Genomic DNA, 22,660 nt, shown 5'->3' on the forward strand with positions numbered 1-22,660 from the left:
CAGTTCCATTGAGCAATATTTTCTCTTCCCATTATTATGTGTTCAGAGCTACTGAAGTGTGACTATTTATGTAGGGTCTTTCGGGGCTTGGACTCTTGGAAGGGGTTTTCTGGCCTTCTCTACTGACCTGGACGTCGCAGCCCGTTCCTTCCGCTGCGATGAAAGCCGGAAGGGCTCGACGTCCATGTCGTCATCTGAAGGCAAGGGGGTGCCCAGCGGACTGGGCCCCCTTGACGTGGTACCCTTTCGGGTGTTCTTTGCCTGTGCTGCCAGTGCCGAAGGCGTGGGGAGCACCACAGATGGCACAGGCAGTGAGGCGGGGGAGGGGGTCGCTGCGACTGCCTCCATCTCCATCTCGTCCGGGCCCTCGCGTGTGCTTCGGGCCGGTAGAGAGGGGGAAACGGTGGCTGCAGCAGCATCCCCACCGGACGTGGATGCCACCACAGCCGCTGCTGGCTCAGCGAGCGGTGCGGAGGCGGGTTGAGCTGCCAGAGGCAACCCAGGGGGGGGCGGGGGCGGGACCAAGTCCGACTCGCGGTACTGGGTCCCCGCCGAAACCAGACGCCGCTCCGCCCCCCGGCGAGCTGCGTCGGCGTACCTCCCCAGAGGGAAAGAGGCGAACCTCTTCCGCGCCTCTGGGAAAGTGATGTTTTCAGTGACCTTGATGTTAATGATTTTCTTTTCTAATTGAAACTTTTCGCATTTTCTGGAGTAGGCCGCATGTGGACCCTGGCAGTTTACACAAAGAAGTTGTTGCACGTTGCAGTTTTCGGCCGGGTGATCGTGCTGGGCGCATTTTGCGCAGGTAAGTCGGCCGCGACAGGTGTTTGTGCCGTGCCCGAACCGTTGGCACTTGAAGCAGCGCCGTGGGTTCGGGATGTAAGGCCGGACTGAACAACGAATGTAACCTGCGTTGCTGAATTCAGGAAGGGTCGCCTTGCCGAAGGTTAGGATGAGGTGCTTTGTCGGTATTTGTTTATCGTCTCTGCGGATGGTTATGCGCCTGACCGCTGTTACGCCCTGACTACGAAGGCCCTCCAGCAGGTCAGCTTCAGATTCATTGATTAGGTCATATTCGGAAATCACGCCCTGGGAGCTGTTTAGGCTGCGGTGGGGCGTGACTCGGATGGCCAGATCGGCGATGCGGGTTTGTGCAAGTAGTTTATCAGCCTGATCCTGGCTACTGACTTCAACAAGGATTTCACCGGTTCTTTGTTTTTTGGCTTTATATGATTCGCCGATGACACCTTCAAGAAATTTGGAGACGAGAAATACTGACTTTGAAGCAAGAGGGTTCAACTGGTCAACTGATTCTATTACTAAGAAGCGAGGGTAGTTGTTCGGTTTCGAAATACTCAAGTTGGGAAGTGGTGGGAACGAAGCTTCGGTGCGGCCCCTTTTCGGGGGCCGATCACGTTTGGGGGGGGGTTTGGAAAATGCCATATGATACATTGGAAAGCAGGGAGACGGGGGTACTTTCTTCTTTGACCTTACCCTGGTAGCCAAAGAGGTCCCGGAGCTCCCTGCCTGGTGAACAGACAGGGAGCCCATCCGCCGGAGCTTGACCTGGGCTCCGACGGCCACCGTTCGTGGTTTCTAACCCTCCACCTATAAACACATCGCCACGGTTGGATCCAGCTTATGTTTGGGGGCTCGGGGTCCGCGGTATCGCCAGTACCATCACCAAGATTGCTCGAGGTGCCCCGTGCGGGGTGCACAATATAACAGCTGAAATATGCAACCGCATGCCACAAGCAATCAGTAAAAATAGGATATTTTGCTGTCCAAATTGCGTGGAGTGCAGCTTTTATGGACGTACTGAAGTGACATCACACCCAGCTTGTGAGCAGCCACATGGCTAGCATTTCAGAGGGGCAAGCCTGCATGAAAGCTCTGCATGTGCTTCTGGCAGCAAATAGAGGGGGAGTACTAGAGGGGGGGGGGCAATACTGGCAGGATAAATTTGGCTGAGGTTAAGTTTTGGTCCAGTTGATCTTGATGTCTCATTTAGGAAAACTGCTGTAACTTGTGTGTTTCTCACTTGTGCTATCTGGGCGAATATGTGTACAAAGGTGTCAGCAGCACAGCCTGGGAAGCGGTGTTCGATGTTGATTGGTGCTTCTCTGGGAAAGTCTGCTTCGAGAGACTGGAGAAGGGTTCGTCATGGGGACCATGACGGCAGGAGTGATCCCCGGGTCAGACTTTAATGTTTCTGCCCCGTTTCATTACGAAGCGCACGTGGCGCGGCGTTTGCCTATTCAGGGCAAATAATTGCTGCCTTATAGCATGCGAACGCAAATTAACTGAGGCTGGTAGGGAGACAGGGGCTCTACAATAACTTGATGGTTGTTGCGCAGAGAAGGTATGCTTAACATATTTTCGTGAAGCATGAAAAACACCCATTTACAAGTTACGTACTGAGAATGTTCTATCTGCAAATAATTATCAACGCAGTTTCAGGCAAGGCCAGCTAGGGCATTCCGCTTGTGAATACACTGGTTCGCCAGAGCATCTTCTCCTTCGACGCCTAGTTAGGCTGCCCACACAACCATGGTACATACAACTTTGGGGGGATTGCACACTTCGCATCGGGGTCTCCCGACACCGAGCTATAATCTTGTTCTTGTAACCACCTGGTGGCATAGCTTACTCCGCAGGAAAAGCACGGTGATGTGTAGCTATGGTGAGGAACGTGACTCAGGGGGATAGTACGGTTTGAGGCGGACAATGTCACTTGAATGTGTTCGTTGGGTTCTGGAAGAGACAATGGGGATGATGTCATAGGTAACGTCAGCTACTTGATAGAGTACTTTGTAAGGGCCAGCGTTGTGAGAAATCAGCTTCTCAGAGAGTCCCATCCGCCGAGTCGGACCCCGCAGCAGGATGAGGGACCCGCGTGAACAGTGCATGACGCAGTTCCGTTCATCATAGAGGTGGCTGTGGCTGACTCACGAGACACCAAGGTCGGAACAGGCAAGCTGACACTCTTCATCAGCCCAAACGTAGTGGCCTTGGTGGGCATATTCGGTGCACAGGTGTTTGTCAGGAGGCAGAGAAGAATCGAAAGGCATGGTCGGTGGTTTCCTTCCGTAAAGAAGTTAAAAGGGTGAGAAGCCTGCGTGTTGTGGTGGGAGGAATTATATGGAAAGGTGACAAAAGGCATTGCAAGGTCCCATTCTCAGTGGCCACTAGACACATGCATGCTGAGCATGCTTTAAAGTGCTCAGTGAGACCACTAGTTTGTGGGTGATAAGCTGCAGCCACCTTGTGGCAAATCAAGTATGAGCAAAGCATTTCAGCAACGACTTTGGACAGGAAATATCGACCGCGCTCTGTGACCAGCTGCCAAGGAGCACCGTGGTTAAGCAGGACTATGTAAAGACGAAAATCACCTAGTCGGTTGCACAGCTCTTTGGGAGGGCACAGGTGATGGCAAAGAAGGCAGCATATTTTGTAGCTACTGTAATTCGTTGGATTCCGGATGTAGGCGAGAAAAAAAGGCCGTGTAAATCCCATCTGACTTCGAAAGGTTCAGCGGAAATGTCAACTCGTTGTAGCTGGCTCGCTGGTAGCTTGGACAAGGGTTAAAAACATTGGCACAGGTAACGCTGCATTGAGTGGTACAGTCCTGGCCAGAAAAAATGTCGCACATCGGTGTAAGTGCAGGTCACTCTAAGATGGCTGGTCATGGGTGCATATGGAGCAGATGGAGCACAGACACAGTTACCCGACGCGGTGGCTGAGTGGCTAAGGCGTTGCGCTGCTGAGCACGAGGTCGCGGGTTCGATGGAGGCGAAAAGCAATAACGCCCGTGTGTACAAGATTTCGGCGCACGTAAATATCCCCAGGTGGTCAAAATTAATCCCGAGCCCTCCACTACGGCGCGCCTCATTGCCTGCGTTGCGTCGGCGCGTTAAAACCTACAATCAATCAATCAAATCGAGCACAGACAGAGTTGTTTAGGAATGACGAATAGGTTGTCAGAACCAACTGGGCGAAAGTTGCGATGATATGACTCCATCTTATATTTCAAAGAAACGGAGGGCAGATTAGGCTGAACGAAGGTTCATGCTGTCAATGATGGAACACAGCAAAGGCACACCTTGCCTTGACAGCACAGCTTGCCATCAGTAGCTGTCTACAAGTCAATTGTCTACGCAACAGACACTGTTGCTCCGTTGTCGGAACATGTCGATAAGTAAGCATCTGTTCTTCGTGGTTCACGCTTATCATGGCGTTTCCAAACATGAGGAGTGCCTCAACAAATGAAGAGGTTTTTTTGGTGTTGAATATAATTAAATGGTGTCCGCTTCACGTACAGCACTTAAGATGCATTGTGAGGGTTCGGTGCACTATGCTGGGAGCTCATCTGTCCTATATTGTTTTTGTGTGTGTGTGTGTGTTTGTTTAAACCTGGATTTACAAAACATTAGGTTTACCAATAAGAGTGAGCTAGATGCCATGAGTGTGCCTATGTTTATGGTTACTGTTTTGTGGCCAATGAGCGGTTAAATGTGAACTAATTGACAGGTCATTATCACTCCATTGCGTAGGCCCCTTGACATTCGATGTTTTTGTATTAAAACTGATACTTTTGGTTTTACAGCGGGAGAGGAGATAGCCCCGCTTCATATGGGTTCTACCAAAACTGTGATGTGGTATGCGTTGCAGTTTTTGATACTTGTAAATAAATTGTGAATACTGCGGTACAGTGTCGTCTGCCAGCTGCCGCATCAAAGAGCTCTGTCCACGTCATCTGTATATCATCAAACATCTTTAAACCTTTTCTTCATACCCACACTCCCCCAAAACATGCACCCTGCAGCTTTTCTGAGTGGTAGTTATTTATTTGGGCTGCCCTACAATGCTAAAATGTTATGGGGGAACGCATCACTCTTTTATGAGTAGCCACTTTTCCCACATGATGAAGCTTAGTAATTTGAAAACCTCCCCTTGCATTGGTGTGCATAGTTGGGAACATGTGCCAACTTGGCAACTCAGCTGAACACCATACCCTTGTCCAAACATCAGACAGCACTGTACCACAGATCTCCTTTCACAAAGAGGTCTCGGTCATGCTGGGGTATGAAGAGGTGGTCTAGAAAAAATCAGCAAAAAACACATGACCACTAGAAGTACACGGCTACATCAATGGTTTGCACCAACGAATGTGGGCACCAGACAGATAAAGGTTAGGTTCCAACTTATTTCGTGTGCATGCTTTCTCAGGTGCCCATAAAAGGAGAACACAAAATGAAAATTAGAGGGCAGCCTCAGGATCGAGAGGTTTGTAAATTGAAGAAAAACTAACATGCAGAGGTGATTAGCATTGCGTCATGGTCACACAGTGCATTTCGTGTTAAACTTTTTTGTGCAGTGTTGCCATGACAGGACAACACAACCACTTTTACATTGCGTTTGTGCTTGTGGTCCTGAGCTTTAGTTGTCTTTTCTCTGCAAAGTGCTCTTTAATGGAGTGCTGACAAGAAATATCATCTGCTTGTGGAACAACCGCTAATTGATACTATCAGAAAAATGGGATATCCTCACCAGTCCAAAACAATGCTCGCTTGGAGGATCGAAAATTTGAAGTTCCTCGCAGGCATTCTTCATGAAGTGATAGACGTTATGAAATGTAAAGCTGAGACAATAGAGGTCAGCCCAAGAACCCACGTTTTTGCATGCACTACCGCGCCGTTTCAAAATGACGCCATATTTTTTGACAATTCGGCCCCAAGTAGAGCTCGTTCTCGTTCTTGCAGCCTCCTTGCCATCGAGACACCGATCCAGTCATTGAAGTAGCCGAAGGCGGTCTCCCTTGACGAGGCATTTCCACGAAGGAGGCGAGTTGCGCCTGTGGGAGTGCTTTGCACGCTGCGAGAGTGCTTGCGTCGATCCGTATAACGGAACCGACGGGCACAGCTGGACGGGAATTCATGTCTTTCTGCTTTAGGCACGTTGTGAACAGCTTTATCGTAATTCAAGCCTAGCCTTGCACATGGCATTACGGCGACCCAAGACGGTTTCTTTTGTAATGCTGCCAGCTCCAATTCTGGGAAGGGCCATTCTGCAATGCACAAAAATGAAAAACATTAAAGGGATTGATTTTGCACTATATCAACACATCGAAACGTGATGTCTTGGTGGTCCATATGGGAACTATATCACACGAAAGACAGTCAATCACTGCGCCTTCTTTTGTGTTGCATTGTGTTCATTCTCTGTGAGCGACTATGAGGTGGTGACGTGTGGAGAACGTGGCCCAGAGGAACACTGTAAGCAAGGACAGAAAGCGACACGCACTGCCCCCCGTCGTTTTGTGTGACTTAGCGTCCTCGCTTCAGTGCTCCTGTGGGTCACCCTCGCCGCACCTCACCACATCAATGCGGCGCCTCAGTCTAAGAACAGATGCATTTGCATGTACTACCTCGTCGTTTCAAAACGACGCACGTTTTTTAGACTTAGGTCCCAATAGAGCATGCTCTCATGCAACCTCCTTGCCTTCGCGAGTCTCATCCGGTCGTTCAAGTAGCCGAGCGAGGTCTCCCTTGTGGAGGCAGTTCCACGAAGGAGGCGCAGTGTGTCTGTGGGAGTGCCTCGCACGCTGCGAGTGTGCTGTACTTCAATTGCGCAAAATAGGAACGAAGGCTACAGAGAGACGACACGAGACAGAGCGCACATTCAACAAACTTTATTACTAAGAAATCACAGATTTATACCGCCCACTCTCTCTCATACACTCATCCAAAAAACAAGGAACAAACACATCGTGAAACCGCAATAGTTGTGGCACGTGCACTAAGAGTGTAGTAATGTAAAGTTGGGATGAGGTGTTGTTCCTTGTTTTTTGGATGAGTGTGTATGAGAGAGCGTGGCCGGTATAAATTTGCGATTTCTTCCTAATAAAGTTTGCTGAAAGTGCACTCTGTCTCGTGTCGTCTCTCTCTAGTCTTCGTTCCTTGTTTGCGCAATTGTAGTACAGCATGGATTACCAACTCGCCCAGACCTACCGCCTACTCTGAGAGTGCTTGCGTTGATCCGTATAACGCAAAGGACGGGCCAAGCTGGTCGCGAATTCATGTCCTGTTTTATGCACGTTAAAAGCAGGTTTATCATATTTCAAGCTTCGCCGTGCACATGGCATTACGGCGCCCGAAGACGGTCTCTCCTGCAATGCTCGCAGCTCCAAATCTTGGAAAGGCCATTCTGCAACGCACAGACAAGAATAACTCTGAATGCATTGTTTTTACACTATATGCCCACATCAAAACACGATGTCTTGGTGCTCCACGGCAAAATTACACTATGACAAAGACAGTCAATTCACTGCACCTTGTTTCTTAAATTTTATAAAATTATATTTTTTCTTCAGACAGAAGTAATTTACCGCTACTGTGGCTGCATTAGTACGAGTTAGTAAAGTAGTCGATTAGTACATAACAATATACTGGAGAAAACTGTTCGCGCTGTACTAGAGACTCCCCCTAGGAATTGTGCTTACCAGAGCCTTCATATTCGTTTCGGGCCGGCTTCGGGTCGATATGGTGTGTAATCCGATAGCGATGTTTGCACTGCTGGCAGGGAAGGAGTGATCTGGCCGGTACGTTTCTTCTTTTTTCTCAGCCTCTCCCTTCACCCACAAGCACCTTTCCACGAGCCTCGATCGAGGATATCACTAGCTGCAGACCAACGACCAATTCAAGGTAACCAGTCTTCTAGAAAATGGCCGATCTCGGAATCATTTCCACCGCCATGGGTATGTTTTTATGTCTACTTAACCATTGTGTTGTCCATTCCCTGCGAGCCACTGTGAGGTCGTGAAGTGGAGCCAGCGTGGCCCAGGGAAGCACTGTAAGCAAGGACGGAAAGCGACACGCACTGCCACCCGTCGTTTTTTCGTCACTTTGCGCCCTTGCTTTAGTGGTCCTCTGGGCCAAGCTCGCCTCACCCCACTACCTCAAAGCGGCGCCCCAGACCAAGAACACCAGCCGTCGCATGTAACTACCACGCCGTTCCAAACAACGTGTTTTTGGAGAATAGGGCACCAGGTAGAGCATGCTCTCATGCAGCCTCCTTGGCTGCGCGACTCCTATCCCGTCGTTGAAGTAGCCGAGGGGGGTCTCACTTGTGGAGGCAGTCCCACGTCGGAGGAGCAGTTCGTCAGTTACAGCGCCTCGCACACTGTGGGGGTGGTTGGATCGATCAGTATAACGGAACCGATGGGCACAGCCGGACGCGAAATCATGTCAATCTGCTTTATACACTTTGTGAGCAGCTTTATCGTAATTCAAGCCTCGTCATGCACATGGCATTACTGCGCCCCAAGACGGTTTCTTTTTCTTCAGGCAGCTCCAAATCTTGGAAAGGCCACCCTGCAACACACAGAAATCAGTAACATCGAATGGATTGTTCTTGAACTATATCCACACATTAAAACACAATCTCATCGTGCCCCATGGGAGAACTACATTACGAGAAAGACAGTTAATACACCATGACTACATTAACAAACTGGTCTGTGTTTCTGAAACATTGCAGCTGTATAATGTGGTACGAGTTTGAAACTTATGGGAATTCGTGCTTTGCTGCATGCACGGCAGTGCACAAAACGACACCCGAAAGGGCAAGGAACAAAAAAATATTTAATACTTCTCCCTCGAGCGGCGGCAAGGTCAGTCCGTGTTCGTGGTCGCGCCGAACATCCCCCCTTTCCCCGCGCTACAGACATTTATACCCCACGCACGGGGTGAGAGGTGTCGCTGATAGCGACCGCCATCGTCCCCGACAACGCGCATGCCGGCAACGCGCGCACGCACTCCGTTTATGCGCCCACAAACTTTAATAAGAGCTTTATATCAAACTTTATTGATACACTGAAACATTGAAACATCCTTGCTGATCTTCTTGGGTAAGAACATGAAAGCTAGAAAAACACTTGCATGTCTGAAATAGTGTTCTATATAGTATACATACCATGTAAGGCGTGAATCCATGACACTGAAAGGTGATGTTTGAATAAGAATATATTAGCTCAAATGTAAACATTTTGTACTTGATTGTCGACGCTTGGTATAATTTTTACCGCTGGTGAGCACAACTCATTGAAACAATATCAATACTTAAGGCAAACAATCGCCAAATAAACGGTGAGTCGAGTGCTACATCTCCTTAAAAATTTGCCGGCATTGATATATCTGGCTATTCTACAGGGTACCGATGACAGTCTATACACTGAACGAATCAAAGCGGAGTTTGATATCTATAAGCCTGCGTGCCATGCTTAAGCTGTTATTAATATCAATGATTTTTTTAATTATGCTTTCTGCGCGCAAATTCTTCTGTATAAGAATAGCTAAATGTTCTTGTGTTATTTTATTTTCTTTATTTATATAATTATATATCTAGAAGCGAGGTTTATATCCCCGTAGTTTGCAGTCTGAGCCACCAAGAAACCGCGATTGCGAGGACCAAGCGAGCGTTGCCAGACGCCAAATTTCGTTCCTACAGAGGTACGAGCCAGGCAATTCGGCTGCGATGCAGAAAGTTTATTAAACTTATGGATGTACCACGGACCAACCATAAACCGACAAAAGGTACTAAAGCATCCATATATACAAAACATTGCTTAGGATTGAGCTTCTGGGAAAAAAATCACTCTGCTGGTACTCGGAACTTGCCTTTCCTATCAAAAACTTACGATTCTGCCCGTAGCTACTCAGGCCGAACAGCGACGCTATTTAGGTATTGCTCAAACGAACCAAGTGAGTGTTCCAACCAAACCATTGCATGACGCTGGGTGGGAACAGGAGGGTGCTGGCTTATACCTACATAAGAACGGAATCTCGCTTCCGAATGGTCTTCAAACCGGTCACATACTCATCTAAGATCCGCCAATGAAAATGAAAGCTGTGTTTAAAGGCTCGCGGCCGACTTTCCGATTGCTGTTCCCTTATTGCTTTCGCCTTCAAATCAAGTATGGACATTTCAGTGCCCCCCACTCATTTTCAATTGTTCACTCGGTTTCCCTGTCTCTATTCTGGACGGATAAACAAAAAACGCGCTTCAATGTGGGTTGCAGAAAGCATTGTTTAAAGCGAATAAATTCAAAACATGTGATCAAAATATACACGAGCAGCATTTTCAGGCTGAGCACGTTTACCTGTGTGACACAGAATAAATGTCCGTGGAAGTCGGTACGCGAGCTGGTCGACAGGACAAAAACCATCTTACGGCATAATGGCCCTGGCTTGAGGTAGCATTTGGTACGTCCCCAGAGAAAGAGAGGGAGAGAAAGCTGTTATGAAAACTGAAGCGGCCAGCCCTCCTAACGACATTGCTGGCCACTTTTGATGGCAATGAAAAAAGTGTGGTATATAGAGAGAAATATGCGTGGGATACAGCCGACAAAGACTTAAGCAAGGCATAGACACCGCAATGTAGCAATAAACATGACGAGCAAACAAACTAAAATATCATCAGAGGAATCATGACGTAACCCGCAATTTACATATGTAAACATATATCCGTAAAGGTGAGACTTCAGAGGACCTCAGCCAGCCCTAAGTTCGTGAGAAAGTCAACAGTGTTTTTTAGGACCGGTGCTGCCTGATCAGGACTGCTTCCGGCGCTGTTACGCGTTCGCAATCGCATTGCGGTGGGCAGGGCACTACATTCCCACTGTCATCACTTTCAGACTCAGTAGTTTTGTATAAAAACGGAAAATCCGTAAACCACTGTCATGTAAATTTTTTGGCAAGTCGCATTTATCCTATAAAGTCTGATTTTAAAGGGCACGGTAGGAGAAAATACTAGCCGCGTATCTGCCCACTTCGATGCAAATGTCGTCAAAAAAAGATAGCCATTCTGCCTTGCCTAGGACCTAAATGCCTCTCTTCTCTGCCGCTCCCGCCTCTCACGTTCTTTTCCTCCAGGTTCGCTCCTCCGATGATAAACACGGTGGGGGGTCTAGTCAAATAAATTCAACTTTCTGAAGTGCTACTACTGGGGCGTCATCTCCTGTAACCTTTCGTTACGGTTGGATTTGGAATGTCGCGGTGAGGTCTAGGCTCGGGCACGAGCAGTTTTTGTATTCTGGAGTAAAGCTAATGTCTTCAACGCGCATTTTTTTATTGCATTTACATTTGTATATATCAAACGCACATCTATTTTCAATTAAAAGAACCGTCCCTAGTACCCGTTATGCAGTGATGTTCTGGCTCGAATACTCGTAATGTTCCATTTTTGCTAAACTATGTTGGCAATCATGAAGGATCGTATCAAATTTAGCGGTTTGGAAAGGTTTGCCTATAAAAACATCTTTTGGCCGTGTGGCTGTACCGAGAGACAGACAGAGACATACAGACAGAACAAAACTTTCTTTACGCGTAGACCAAGAAGAACTATTGTTTTTTTTTTCAAAAAATATTGTTGAAATTTTAACTTCACAATGCCTGACAAGTTATGGGGACCGCTGGCCGTTCCCAGTTATTGACGATAAGTTCTAATGGGGCCGGAGGTCCAGAAGAGGGTCCTCTTTGCATTTTTCTAACACACCCGACAAAAATAAAGTAATTCTTAGCTCGCCCGTTCTGGTACAGCGTTTAAATTGTGAATCCTTTTGTGAATGTTGAGCTGCAGCGGACGTTGCAAAACTCTGCGCCCGTTTTGCAAGTGTTTATTGAAGCTGACGGCATCAGCCGGCTGATGAGTGATTTTGCGATCATAGCTATAAAATCCCTAACACTGTTCTACTTCTGTCGTCTTGAAAACTCCACATGACCCAGTGGCTACTGCTTTCTCACTGCGCCCCGAGGCTTTCCGCCCCATCGGTTTCTAATTCAAACTTTCAAAGGGGACTTTCAATGCTGAGTGTCATCAATCGTAAAAGAGCGCGCTTCAATCAGTGACTGAAACCTCATAATGTTTGCGATTATCACAGCAAGCTCTAATGTCGCAAAACGTAAAACAGGTTTGGTACCTAAGTATTTGCGCTTTTATATATATCTTTAAGCATTCACAGCTTCCATAAAACGCAAATTCGCTTTGTGAGCTTTAATCTGCTGAAATATAATTTGTTCGGATATCATTTCATTGCTTTTGCGCGCGACGAAAGCCTTTATCACGAGCGCCTTGAAGAAGACTTCAAGAGGGAGCCACGTCATTTTTGGCGCTACGTACGGGCTCAAATAAAAGATAACGTCAGAATTACTCTGCTCAAAAGCGATAGTAACATCTGCTGCTCCCCCGAGAAAATATGCGAAGGCTTTGCGCACCATGGTTTCGCAATCCGATGGCACATGCGCGGGCGTCGACTTTGAAAATAGCCATGATTGCTTAGCCTGCGAACGTGTAACGGAAAGGACGGAGCCGATGCGTTGCGCAAACTGAAACCAAAAGTAGAGAGTTTTAGTACAGCCTTTGTTGCCTTTGCGTACGGTAAACGCTCAATTTTTGCGTCACGCTACGTAAACACGGCGAGAGGAGTTTTAGTAGAGCGTCTCATCTGTTTTGCGCAGCGACACGCTAATGCTTACGTTGCCATCTGTCCACTGTGTTGCGAAATGAATCGACGGCTGATCTGCCAGCGGAGTGCCGGCGTGCTTGGACATTTTACGAGTATCCCAACAAGTGTAAACAAACGCTTCCCTGTTAGTATTGAATGCAACACGGCCATAACACGACATGAATATTATCTTACCTGAGTACGTTCCCTAAAGAAAGCGTTGAAGACCCGTGGCAATTCTTGCGTGCATTCGCAGAGAACGCCCTGAACCGAATGCCCGGGTTTTACGCATACATTTTATTCAACTTCAAAACAATCCAGAGATGCATCTAGAACGAACACAACGTCACAACATACGTTTCAAGTCTGAACCGCGATTGCCAGACGATCGGTTGCTCCTCCTGCCCGTCGTAAATTCGGCAGTGACCTCGCGCGCGGTTTGCGGGGACGAACAGCAAGTCACTTAACTCTGGCGCGCAAGCCAAGAACGCTTTTAACCACGCCCGCTGCACATACCCGATGCGAGGTTGAGTCGTACGTCGTTCAGGAAAGATAATCCAGAGCATGGGAAGCAATATCCACCCGCAGAAGCACAACGTCGCACTTCATCGCGAAGCGAACGCGTCCACCACACACACACACACACACACACACACACACAAACACACACACACACACACACACACACACGCACACGCACACGCACACGCACACGCACACGCACACGCGCGCACACACACACACACACACACACACACACACACACACAGCTTCGGTCGCTGGCTTGGCTGCAAGCTTCGTTCGGACAGTCGCGATGTTACGACGATACAGAGCTGCGCGAGGGCGACGTGCTAACCACTCGACGTATATAAAAACACAGGAGCAAAGAACATGGTCCATCAGAAGCAAATTACTGTCAACAGAAGAGCGGAGCCGTGGATGGTTGTCGCGCTACTTGCCGTCATGTTGGAAACGCAAGCGCCCTCACGTGGGAACGACGCAAAAAATAGCGTTCGCTAACTGTTTGCGTACGGCTGCGTACGTTATTCTAAAACTCTCAAACTACAACTGGTTGTGATGGGGTTCCTAAGTTTATTTTAAAAAACTGCGCAGATGTTTTAGTTCCCGCTTTACCTCACATATTCAATTTGTCTTTCCAGACAGGGTTATTTCCTTCTGAGTGAGAGGAATCATTGGTTGTCCCAAAAATACCATGAATAAAAACCTCGTTCTGTAACGCCTAATTCTTGTAAAGCACCTTAATCTGGAATGAACGCAGATGTGAATATGCAGAATCAATTCGTTCCTTACAGCGTAGTATTTCAGGCGTCAAGCCGCCACGCGAGGTTTTAAGAGCTCCTGTATTGCAACGGACATAGTGATTAAACGTCACAACTTCGTACTAGGCCGACCCTAGCAACTAGTAATGTACGGTTACTTCTAGGCGCTGCCGCCGGTTGCGCTGCCTTTGCTAGATCTGCGGCACGTTATACAACCATCTGCGTTCGCCACATTCGGCGAGATAGGGAGAGAGAGAGAAAGAACTCTTTAGCGTGGGCTGGAGAGGTCAGCTCTGCTAGCGGCAGCGTTTGCTAGGCCAGATGGGGATGATTACAATGCAGTGAGGTGGCTGTGAGACATTGGGAACCCAACAATTAAAGACAGTATGACAACAAAGTTAAATACAAAGTGACACGCCATAAAATGCCAGAAACAAAACTAAATAAATTTGAATAAAAAAAGTTGAGCAAATGATGCCCAGGAAGCACAGAACGCCAAACAAGAAGAAGGAGAAAAAATAAACATGACGACGCAATCTCGCACAGATCTAGCCAATAAAGTACCTCAAAATACACACGGCATTCGTTGAAGTTTTAAAACTACCGCAGCTGTCTGAAATCGGATTCGATCAGGCGACGCCAAGATAAGTACTAAAAAACGAGCCTTCCTCCGCTAAGCGACCATGGAATTTCTACGGCGAGGAGATTGTTTTCTCGCGCCGGCAGGCGCGCCATGTTCATCGGACCGTGCCCGCCCTTTGTTCAGGGCACAAGAGCAACTGGTTCGCCCACCCATTTTACTGCCCCTTTAACGAGACCCCCGAAAGTCTCTATAAGGCGTTGGCCAGCACCACTCCAGCGGAATGCGAACAATAATTCGCCCGCTTCACTTGTGCTACCGTGAACTGAAAAAAAAACATATATAGCAAATAAAATGTCCCCGGTCAGAGCAAGCAACAAAAAGCCGGGAAACGGAGTTAAGAAACTGCAGTATTGGCGTCACCAAACGTTGAAGATTCAGACTTTCGTTAGGCGCTGTTTTTTATTGTTTATTTTGTTCTCAAAATAAAATTACATGAGGTAAACTTACCGCACTAGGCCAGTCAAGAGACTTGTAACAACTTTTACAGGGTAATCATCGTCTTTCACCAAGGTACAAAGGACATTGGGGGGATTGTTAGCACCCCGACGTGTCATGGACAGGTGAAGTCCGGCCAGGGGTGGTGCAGTTGTGCACCCTCCCCAAACTTTTTACGGCCCGACACCCCTCTGCGACCATTTGTTTTAGTGTATCCGAATATAAGCGATTGCCCAAAATTTGCAGAAAGTTGTTATAAAGCAAGCGATAAATTTCTCACTAATCTAGTTCAGTAGAATCCACAGTTAGGCTAGCTGGTTCCTAGCCTAGCCAAACGAGGACGATCGAAAGGGGCAGACAAGACTGCACACAAACCGCGATCTTGAGTCTCCTCGTCTATCGTTCTCGTCTTCGAGCGCTGTTTAACGATCTCACTAATATACATCAGTATAGAGATTGTCACGTTCCTTTCTGGAAGACTACATACATTGGGGCCATCAGGTGTCACATTTTGTGGCTAAATCGCATTTTGTAATGTTTTCATACGAAATTATATCGACTTGTTCTTTCGCAATGCGGTACAATTACATATTTCATCATTAAAACAAGGACCGGAATTTGACATGTTTTCCCAATGTGCAGTGTTCTCAAAAGTGCTAAAACGATATTCCTTACTTCAAAAAAACGTGTTTCTTTCGGTTCACGAGAAAAAGACAAATGACCTAGGGAATTCTCGTTCACTGGTGTCCGCTAACGCATTGTGGTCCACAAATGAACCACAATACGCAGTTATTGTGCCAGCATTGAGAACATACAACAGCGTCATTTTCCTAGCAGATCTCTTTAATGTTCTTGAATGTGTTTCAACAACTTATAGTAGGATTCCGGGAATACCATGTTACTGAAGTCGACAAAATTCAGCATGTTGCAATTAATGTAAACGCACTGAAACGTTTTTTGTCCTGTTGCGAAACGATCACTCTATAGCAGTCAATCTTTCCAGGAATATGGCCTTTCATTATCTATATTTTGCAAAAACAAGATGAAGCCCACCAATTTTGGTTCGGTGGCGAGATAACGTATTATATGCTGCGCTCGTCTCATTTCCAAACGAAATAAACTGTAAAATGCACTCGCCGCAGAAGAAGATTAGGTCGTCAGGCTCAGTATGTTAAACAAGTGGAGTGTTCACATGGCTGCAGCAACACTATATGAATCAACAACTGTACTCTGAGGCACGCTACCGGAGTCAGCGCTCTGAGCGCAGCTCAAAGCTGTTCCGAAATTGTCAGTCTGTTTTGGTCTTCTCTACTTTTGCTCAATTTTTTCTCGTGCGTTTCACCTCACTTTGTCCCTATATGTATACATTGCCTTCTTGTAGTAATTTGCCGATCTCTGCGTGTATTGTCTTGTGTAAAGGAAGGCAGAATTTGTAGTCCTCCCTAAATGTAACCAGTGCCCACTCAGTTGGTGCGCTTAAACATGGCAGCTTTATTTGGCCTTCTCCAATGAGACACGATCGAAAAGTCATGCAGGGCATGAAACGCCGCAGCTAGTGCGGCAATAAAAATTTAGCTATTCTCACTTGTAGAAATTTTGTGAACCACGCTGAACTTAAGACGGCTTCCAACAAATTACGACTTGGCTGCGCGTTTCGCCGCACGGCACCCTCACTTGACTTCTGAGATGTCACTTCGCACGCTGTTGAACAACTTGTACGTAACGCTCGTTGTTTTCCTCTGTGGTCTCGAGGAAGAATTCTGGCCCTGACGGCCTCGGCTCAAGTACCGGTGGGTTTAACCATTTAAAAAATATTGCGAAAACCTTCTCTAAGATTCATTGTACGCGTTGTATCGTTTAATAATGGTGATTTGGTATCCTTTAGGTCGGTTTAGGATCGGGGAGCAGCCATGACAAATTTTAATTAACATTCTCCCTCACTCGACGTGACATCACCCATGTCATGTGGGGAGCGCTGTGCAGCGACGCGTTTGCAAATATTATGATGATGATGATGGTTGGAGTTAAATGGCGCAAGGCCAACGAGGGCAAAGAAGCGTTTGCAAATAGGCTCCGGAGCTACTACAGATACAGAAAAATAAAAGAAATTAACTACGCGCGAGCCGAGATTCTAACTGAGCACTTCTCTTCCCAACTACATGATTGCGGCACCGTCTGCAGATTTATGGTTTCTGTGGCTTGAAACTTTTACAAACCCTTTTACCTTCACTAAAACATGATATATTTTAATGGATTTTTGGGCACCGGTAGCTGGTAAGCCTGCAACCATCGGCAACCCCGCTTGTCTTGCGATGTAAAGCTTATGCGAAGGGTTTAGAGTGCTACCCAGAAGCAGTACCCCTACATCACCATACCGACATTTTTGTGTGCTTTCAGAGTGTTGCCAAACTTATAAGTATTTAGCTTTGCACATGCAAGGCGACACTTCCTTTGACGAACTTCGATGTACGTGTGTTCCATGACACCGAGTCAACCTCCGCATCGGCGCTTGATTCATCCAGGTACTCCATGAAATACCGCAACCCACCTATCATTCAATTGTCTCTATGTTGTTTCTCCTTGTGGTCCTGTCAGATCACGTGCCACGCCCATCGCCGCTTTCCCCTTTTTCTGGGAAAATCGTTATTTACTAACACGTTCGTTTTGTAATCCTTTATTTCCTTTTTAAGCCCGACACCAACGCAATTGCTCACTGCTCAACCGTGCATCTTTTTAATCATCGCTGAACATCTGACTAAACCACTGCAAATAAAGGAGCGTCATTAAAGTGGACTTGTGTGGCTCACTTTTTCACTGTTTCAAATATTGGGCCAACTTTTACGCCGAGAACACTTTTTGCGTTCTCTGAGCATGAGAGATGACAAATAAATTGTACTCGATGTTCTCAAGAGTAACCGCAATTTATTATGACTCCGCATATCATAACCTAACCATGATAACCATGTCCATGTCCATAGCTGATGACTTTGTATCCGTATCCATGGCCGTGACCGCCATGTCCATAACCACCATATCCACCGTAGCCGCGACCATAGCCGCCGTAGCCGCCATAGCCGTGACCATAGCCTCCATAGCCATGACCATAGCCGCCGTAACCACCGTATCCTCCGTAGCCACCGTATCCGCCATAGCCACCATGTCCGCCGTAGCCACCATATCCACCATAGCCTCCGTAGCCGTGTCCATAGCCGTAGCCAGCGGACACAACGACAATGGTGAGACACAAGACAAGGAGGTACACCTGAAAAGTGTCGAAGGTGCATCTGTCAGTTTTCTTACAACGCCGTAGAATTTCGTTGTTGCCCAATAGAAAGAAAGGTCCGGCCCTACACTTAGCTTTGCACAAAAACTGGCGGCCAAAATTGTAAGCCATGATATACGGAGCATATTTGCATGCAGTTGAGACGTTTTTCACAAACACAAGGTTACCAAAGAATCGCGACAAATCAGGCATGCACCAGCCGGTTGCAAGAAGCAGATCCTACATTTTTGTAGGAACCCGGTAAAGCGTGCGTAAGTTACCCATAGCTGAAATAATTTATCCGTCGTCCTAATAAATTGCTTTGTACACTCCTTAAAGGGACAGACAACCGATTTTTGTCGCGCATATGTTCTCTAGTTCATATGAAAGCGAGCGTTTTATATAGCCCGGTCACCACAAGCAATTTCTAAGCAAAGTGGCGGAAATAATTTTAATTTGGCACCACACTTCCTGAAATAGGAAGGGTGGCCGGTTCGCAGTGTCGAAACTTGACACTACGATATGTGTCCCTGTCACGTGACCTGCAAACCTTGCAGCTACTGCAACTGCTGAAACGTTTATTTCCGTATTGAAAACCTTTTAACACAAGTATTTAAACAAGGTTAAATTGTATATGTATTTCTAAACATTATTTTTGAAATTTTTAAGACGCGCCGCCCACCGCCGCTGGGTTGCTCTCAGTGTGGCTCACTGCGCCTCCATGCCCACCATCAACAGCAGCGTTCAGTAAACTGACCCAGCTGAAGGAGCTTTGACGATTCTGCCTGAGTCAGGGGCGTTTGTTCTGGCAAAATATTTGATTTCAGTTTCCAAATACGCCAACGGCAGCTTAAAAAAACGTCGCGCCCCGGGAGAATTGAACTTCCCAACTCCACAACGTGAAGCCAGATTCTACCTATCGTCTATCGCAATAGATGGCGCAATCGTGCAAAATAGGCCGCTGCATCAAAAAACATAAAGGAACAGGAAAGCCTGCGATCCAAACTTTTTTAGCTGGGGACAAGTTTTTATATATTGTTTTTCATTTCGCATACAGACAAAAGTATGTTGCCGAGCTACTCTATGTCATGGTTGCCAGCATTAGTTTTGGGAAAGACACATACGGCTTGTAATCTACAAATTTCGATTTAAAACTTTTAGGGCGTTATCAGCAAAACCGTTTCTCGTCAAGGTGCTTTAAGTGATGCCCTTTCATTTGGGATAGAGAATATATACTCGCCAAAAATCGGTTGTCTGTTAAGCCGGTTAAGCCTGGCGGTCAGCTGGGCTGGTCAGTAGGGATATTCGATCTCTTTTGATGGAAATAGCGATTAGGTGGCTAACGAGGCAACGTGAGAAATATTCAGCTATAGCAACCTGTGCAAAAGTGTGACATACCGTTCAGAGTAGACTGTAAAGCGGTGTAATAAAAGTATAACATCAAAATTTGCGTGCTGTCACGGTGAAAAAGACGTGAACGTGAATGTGCGTTATAATGCCCCAGTGTTTTTCGGCTTCAAGCAACTAACATTTTCAAAAAGAAGAGCACCGCCATACCATGATTATGATGATTATGTTCCTTTCTGAATTGCCCATCCAATCGCCCGAACTTCTTGTACCTCCACTTGTAGCTTTTTTTTTCTACAAAGTCCCACAGTGCCGGTTTCGTCATCTTTTCGTTTTATTTTCGTTACCCCAGCAGATGTCACCACCGCTTTAGCTAAGTGCTAGCTCCTTACTCGTCTATACTTGCGACAGTCTAAGGAGCAGGTTGAAAAAATACACGTACCTCGAATAAAAGGAAATGAGTGTAAGTTCAATCTTTTATACAAAAAGGCCTTAAGTTTTTCGTTCTTGTTGTTGCAAGAGCCGTTGGCTGTCAGTTCGGGATGCAACAATGCGTACTGTGGCAATGGCGATTTTATGGTATCTATCAGAGCCCTAAAGCAGCAGCTGTCATTTTTGAGTTCAGAGCAAACATACAATCCATGAACCCTGCTTCCCTATACCATTTACACGGAAGTTATCATGAAGGACTAAGTCAGAAATTTGGAGTAAATAATATTCTGTACAATATTGTGAACCCACATGCTTCTTGCTTGCGTGAAAGTCCCTGCCCCTGAAATGACTCACTACCATACTGCTTAATTAAAAATTAGCTTTTGGAACAGCAAGGCAGTAACTGATCACGTTAAGGAGAGAACAGGCTACCTCGCCGTTAACTCCACATTGTCAGAGTAAGATTTGTCTACGGCCGTCTTTGCCGGATGGACTACAGGTACTTCCTTCCAGCGAACACGCTTAATGCTGTTTTCTTTTTCTGGTGTGCGTGTGTGAGGGGGGGGGGGGGGTCTGTGTGTTCGCTCCGTGGCAACAACTAGTGTATTTACAGTCCTTCTAAGACATATATCCCGTATGTTACGGCCAGCGCTTAATAGGCTCCCAAGAATGCATACTGCGCCTTTTTTTCTTAACAGTTATAAAATTACAATTTTCCATAAAGCCAAAGTACTTTATCGCTAGTGTGGCTGCAATATACGTATTTAGTACAGTACTGAATTAGAACATAATAATATACTGCCGAGAAATGTTCGCGCTGTGCTAGCAACTCCAGCTGGGACTAGTTCTTACCAGAGCCTTCATATTCGTTTCTGGTCGGCTTCGGGTCGATATGGTGTGTAATCCGATGCCGTTGTTTGCACTGCTGGCAATGAACGAATGATAGGGTCTGTACGTTACCCAGTTTTTATACCCGGTGGCTCTGGCGTGGTTGTCGACCTCTCCCCTCACCCACAAGCACCTTTCCAACAGACTCGTTCGAGGACCTCGCTGGCTGCAGACAAACGCGAAATTCAAGGGTAACCAGGCTTTTAAGAACCCGGCCCGTACCGGAATCAGTTCCACCACCATTGGTATGTTTCTATGTTTTGTAATGTGCATTCTCTGCGAGTGACTATGAAAACAGAAAAAAAAGGAATAAACCCACTATCGATTCGCCCAAGAACAAAACCTGAGGTTGATGGCGAAGTATACACGAACACGTCTAATGCCAGAAAAGGAATTAGAAAAAGAAAACAAAAATATTCCTTTCTGCAGGCCCCGCTTGCCCCGTCTGAAATACGCTATTGTGACTAGGCTAGCCTATATCGATCTCTACCGACGGTGTCACTTTGAAAGGAAGTGGACCGACACAACCGCATTTACACTACTTTGTCGGTTGCAAGGTCATCGCCAGTGGACCGTTACAGAAAGCTTGCCAACGACCGCCCTCATTGTTCTCGAATCCTGATCGCTGTTTGCGTGTCCATTCCAACCATTTCGGTAAAAAATACAGCACTCGGTATATATCAAGGTGAAATTACAAATGATGTTGCACTTTCTCGGTCCTGAGAATAAAAAGAACGAAGACTTCTTTTCATCGTATTTTGTTGGGTCCCTTTGAGCCCACTGCACAATTTTACGGAAGACTGATTTCGTGCTGCTATTATGTTTTCCCTGTCGCTCCCCTTCACAGTGGGCGGCGCAGCTGTCCAGCTCTGAACCCGGCTCCCAGCTTAACCTGGTGAGACGGGCCCGGACTGCCAGCCAGAGCCAGGGACTCCTGGACTAAGGAGTCTCCCCACTGGTCTGCCTCCACACACGGAGTCAGATTGGGCCTAAATAAAAGTTTATTCCTCCTCCTCCTCACGGAAAAACTGCGTACACGGGTAGAATAAAGTGTGCGTCGTAGAGTGCATATCAAACCGTGGGCGTAGATGGGTGTCTATCGGGCCGCATTCATCACTAATATCACCGTGCTTGTGTTCCCATGCACAGATTTGAAATACAAAAGTTGTACCACGATTCAAAAGTTCAGAGCATTTAACCCTCGCCCCCGTTCTGCCAAAGCAGGATGAATTACCACACAGGCGCCATTAGCGTTTTGTCTCTTTTGTTGTATTTAACTTATCCGCTATACGTCGGTGATAAGATGCATTTCCCGTGTTTTTATTCAAGTTTTGTGGCCGTTTTAAGGTTTATGAGGGACAACAAAACTTCATCATGGCTTGTAAGCTTTGGCGCAGCTGGAAACGCCAACCAAAATGCATGCCCTTGCAGCCCCAAACTGGTGTCGACGCACGACACATACTCGCCCGGAGGATTGACCGCAAATCACAACGCCAATACCTAAACAGTCTATCTCCAGTAGCGTAGGTAGTTTCAATTTAGTAACATCCATCAAATTACGGACCCGTATATGTGGGTCTCGTGCGAGTATTAGAGGACCCTATATATTTCACTTTTATGACAATGACGTTTTGCAAGTTAGCACTACTGCAGTGGTTCATCGTTACGTAGTCGGTGCAACGCAGTCCTTCCCCAGTTCCAACTTCCGAACCCTTGGATCTTACGTAAACAGCTGCACTACTCACATCATTAGAATGCCGTTAACTGACATTAAATTACAACAAAAAAACAAGTCTCTTTTCTCTCGAATAGTAAAGTCCATTATTAAACACAAATAGTACTCGCCGTAATCAAATTATCGTCCAGTGGAT

General features: G+C 46.7%; 1 protein-coding gene across 1 annotated transcript; it reads right to left on the reverse strand.

Annotated features, from left to right (window-relative positions):
• Window positions 1-17,807: 17,807 nt before the first annotated feature.
• LOC144167347 (uncharacterized) lies at window positions 17,808-20,852 on the reverse strand. Its single transcript, XM_077696639.1, has 2 exons — window positions 20,754-20,852; window positions 17,808-18,122 (listed from the first exon to the last, which is right to left on the reverse strand). Exons 1-2 carry the CDS (start codon window positions 20,763-20,765, stop codon window positions 17,808-17,810), a joined length of 327 nt encoding a protein of 108 aa, XP_077552765.1. The 5' UTR covers window positions 20,766-20,852.
• Window positions 20,853-22,660: the final 1,808 nt, after the last annotated feature.

The sequence above is a fragment of the Haemaphysalis longicornis genome, unplaced genomic scaffold (genome assembly GCF_048455015.1).
Source record: "Haemaphysalis longicornis isolate Haplotype H1 unplaced genomic scaffold, Haemaphysalis longicornis Haplotype H1 scaffold_2, whole genome shotgun sequence".
Classification (NCBI taxonomy): Eukaryota; Metazoa; Arthropoda; class Arachnida; order Ixodida; family Ixodidae; genus Haemaphysalis; species Haemaphysalis longicornis.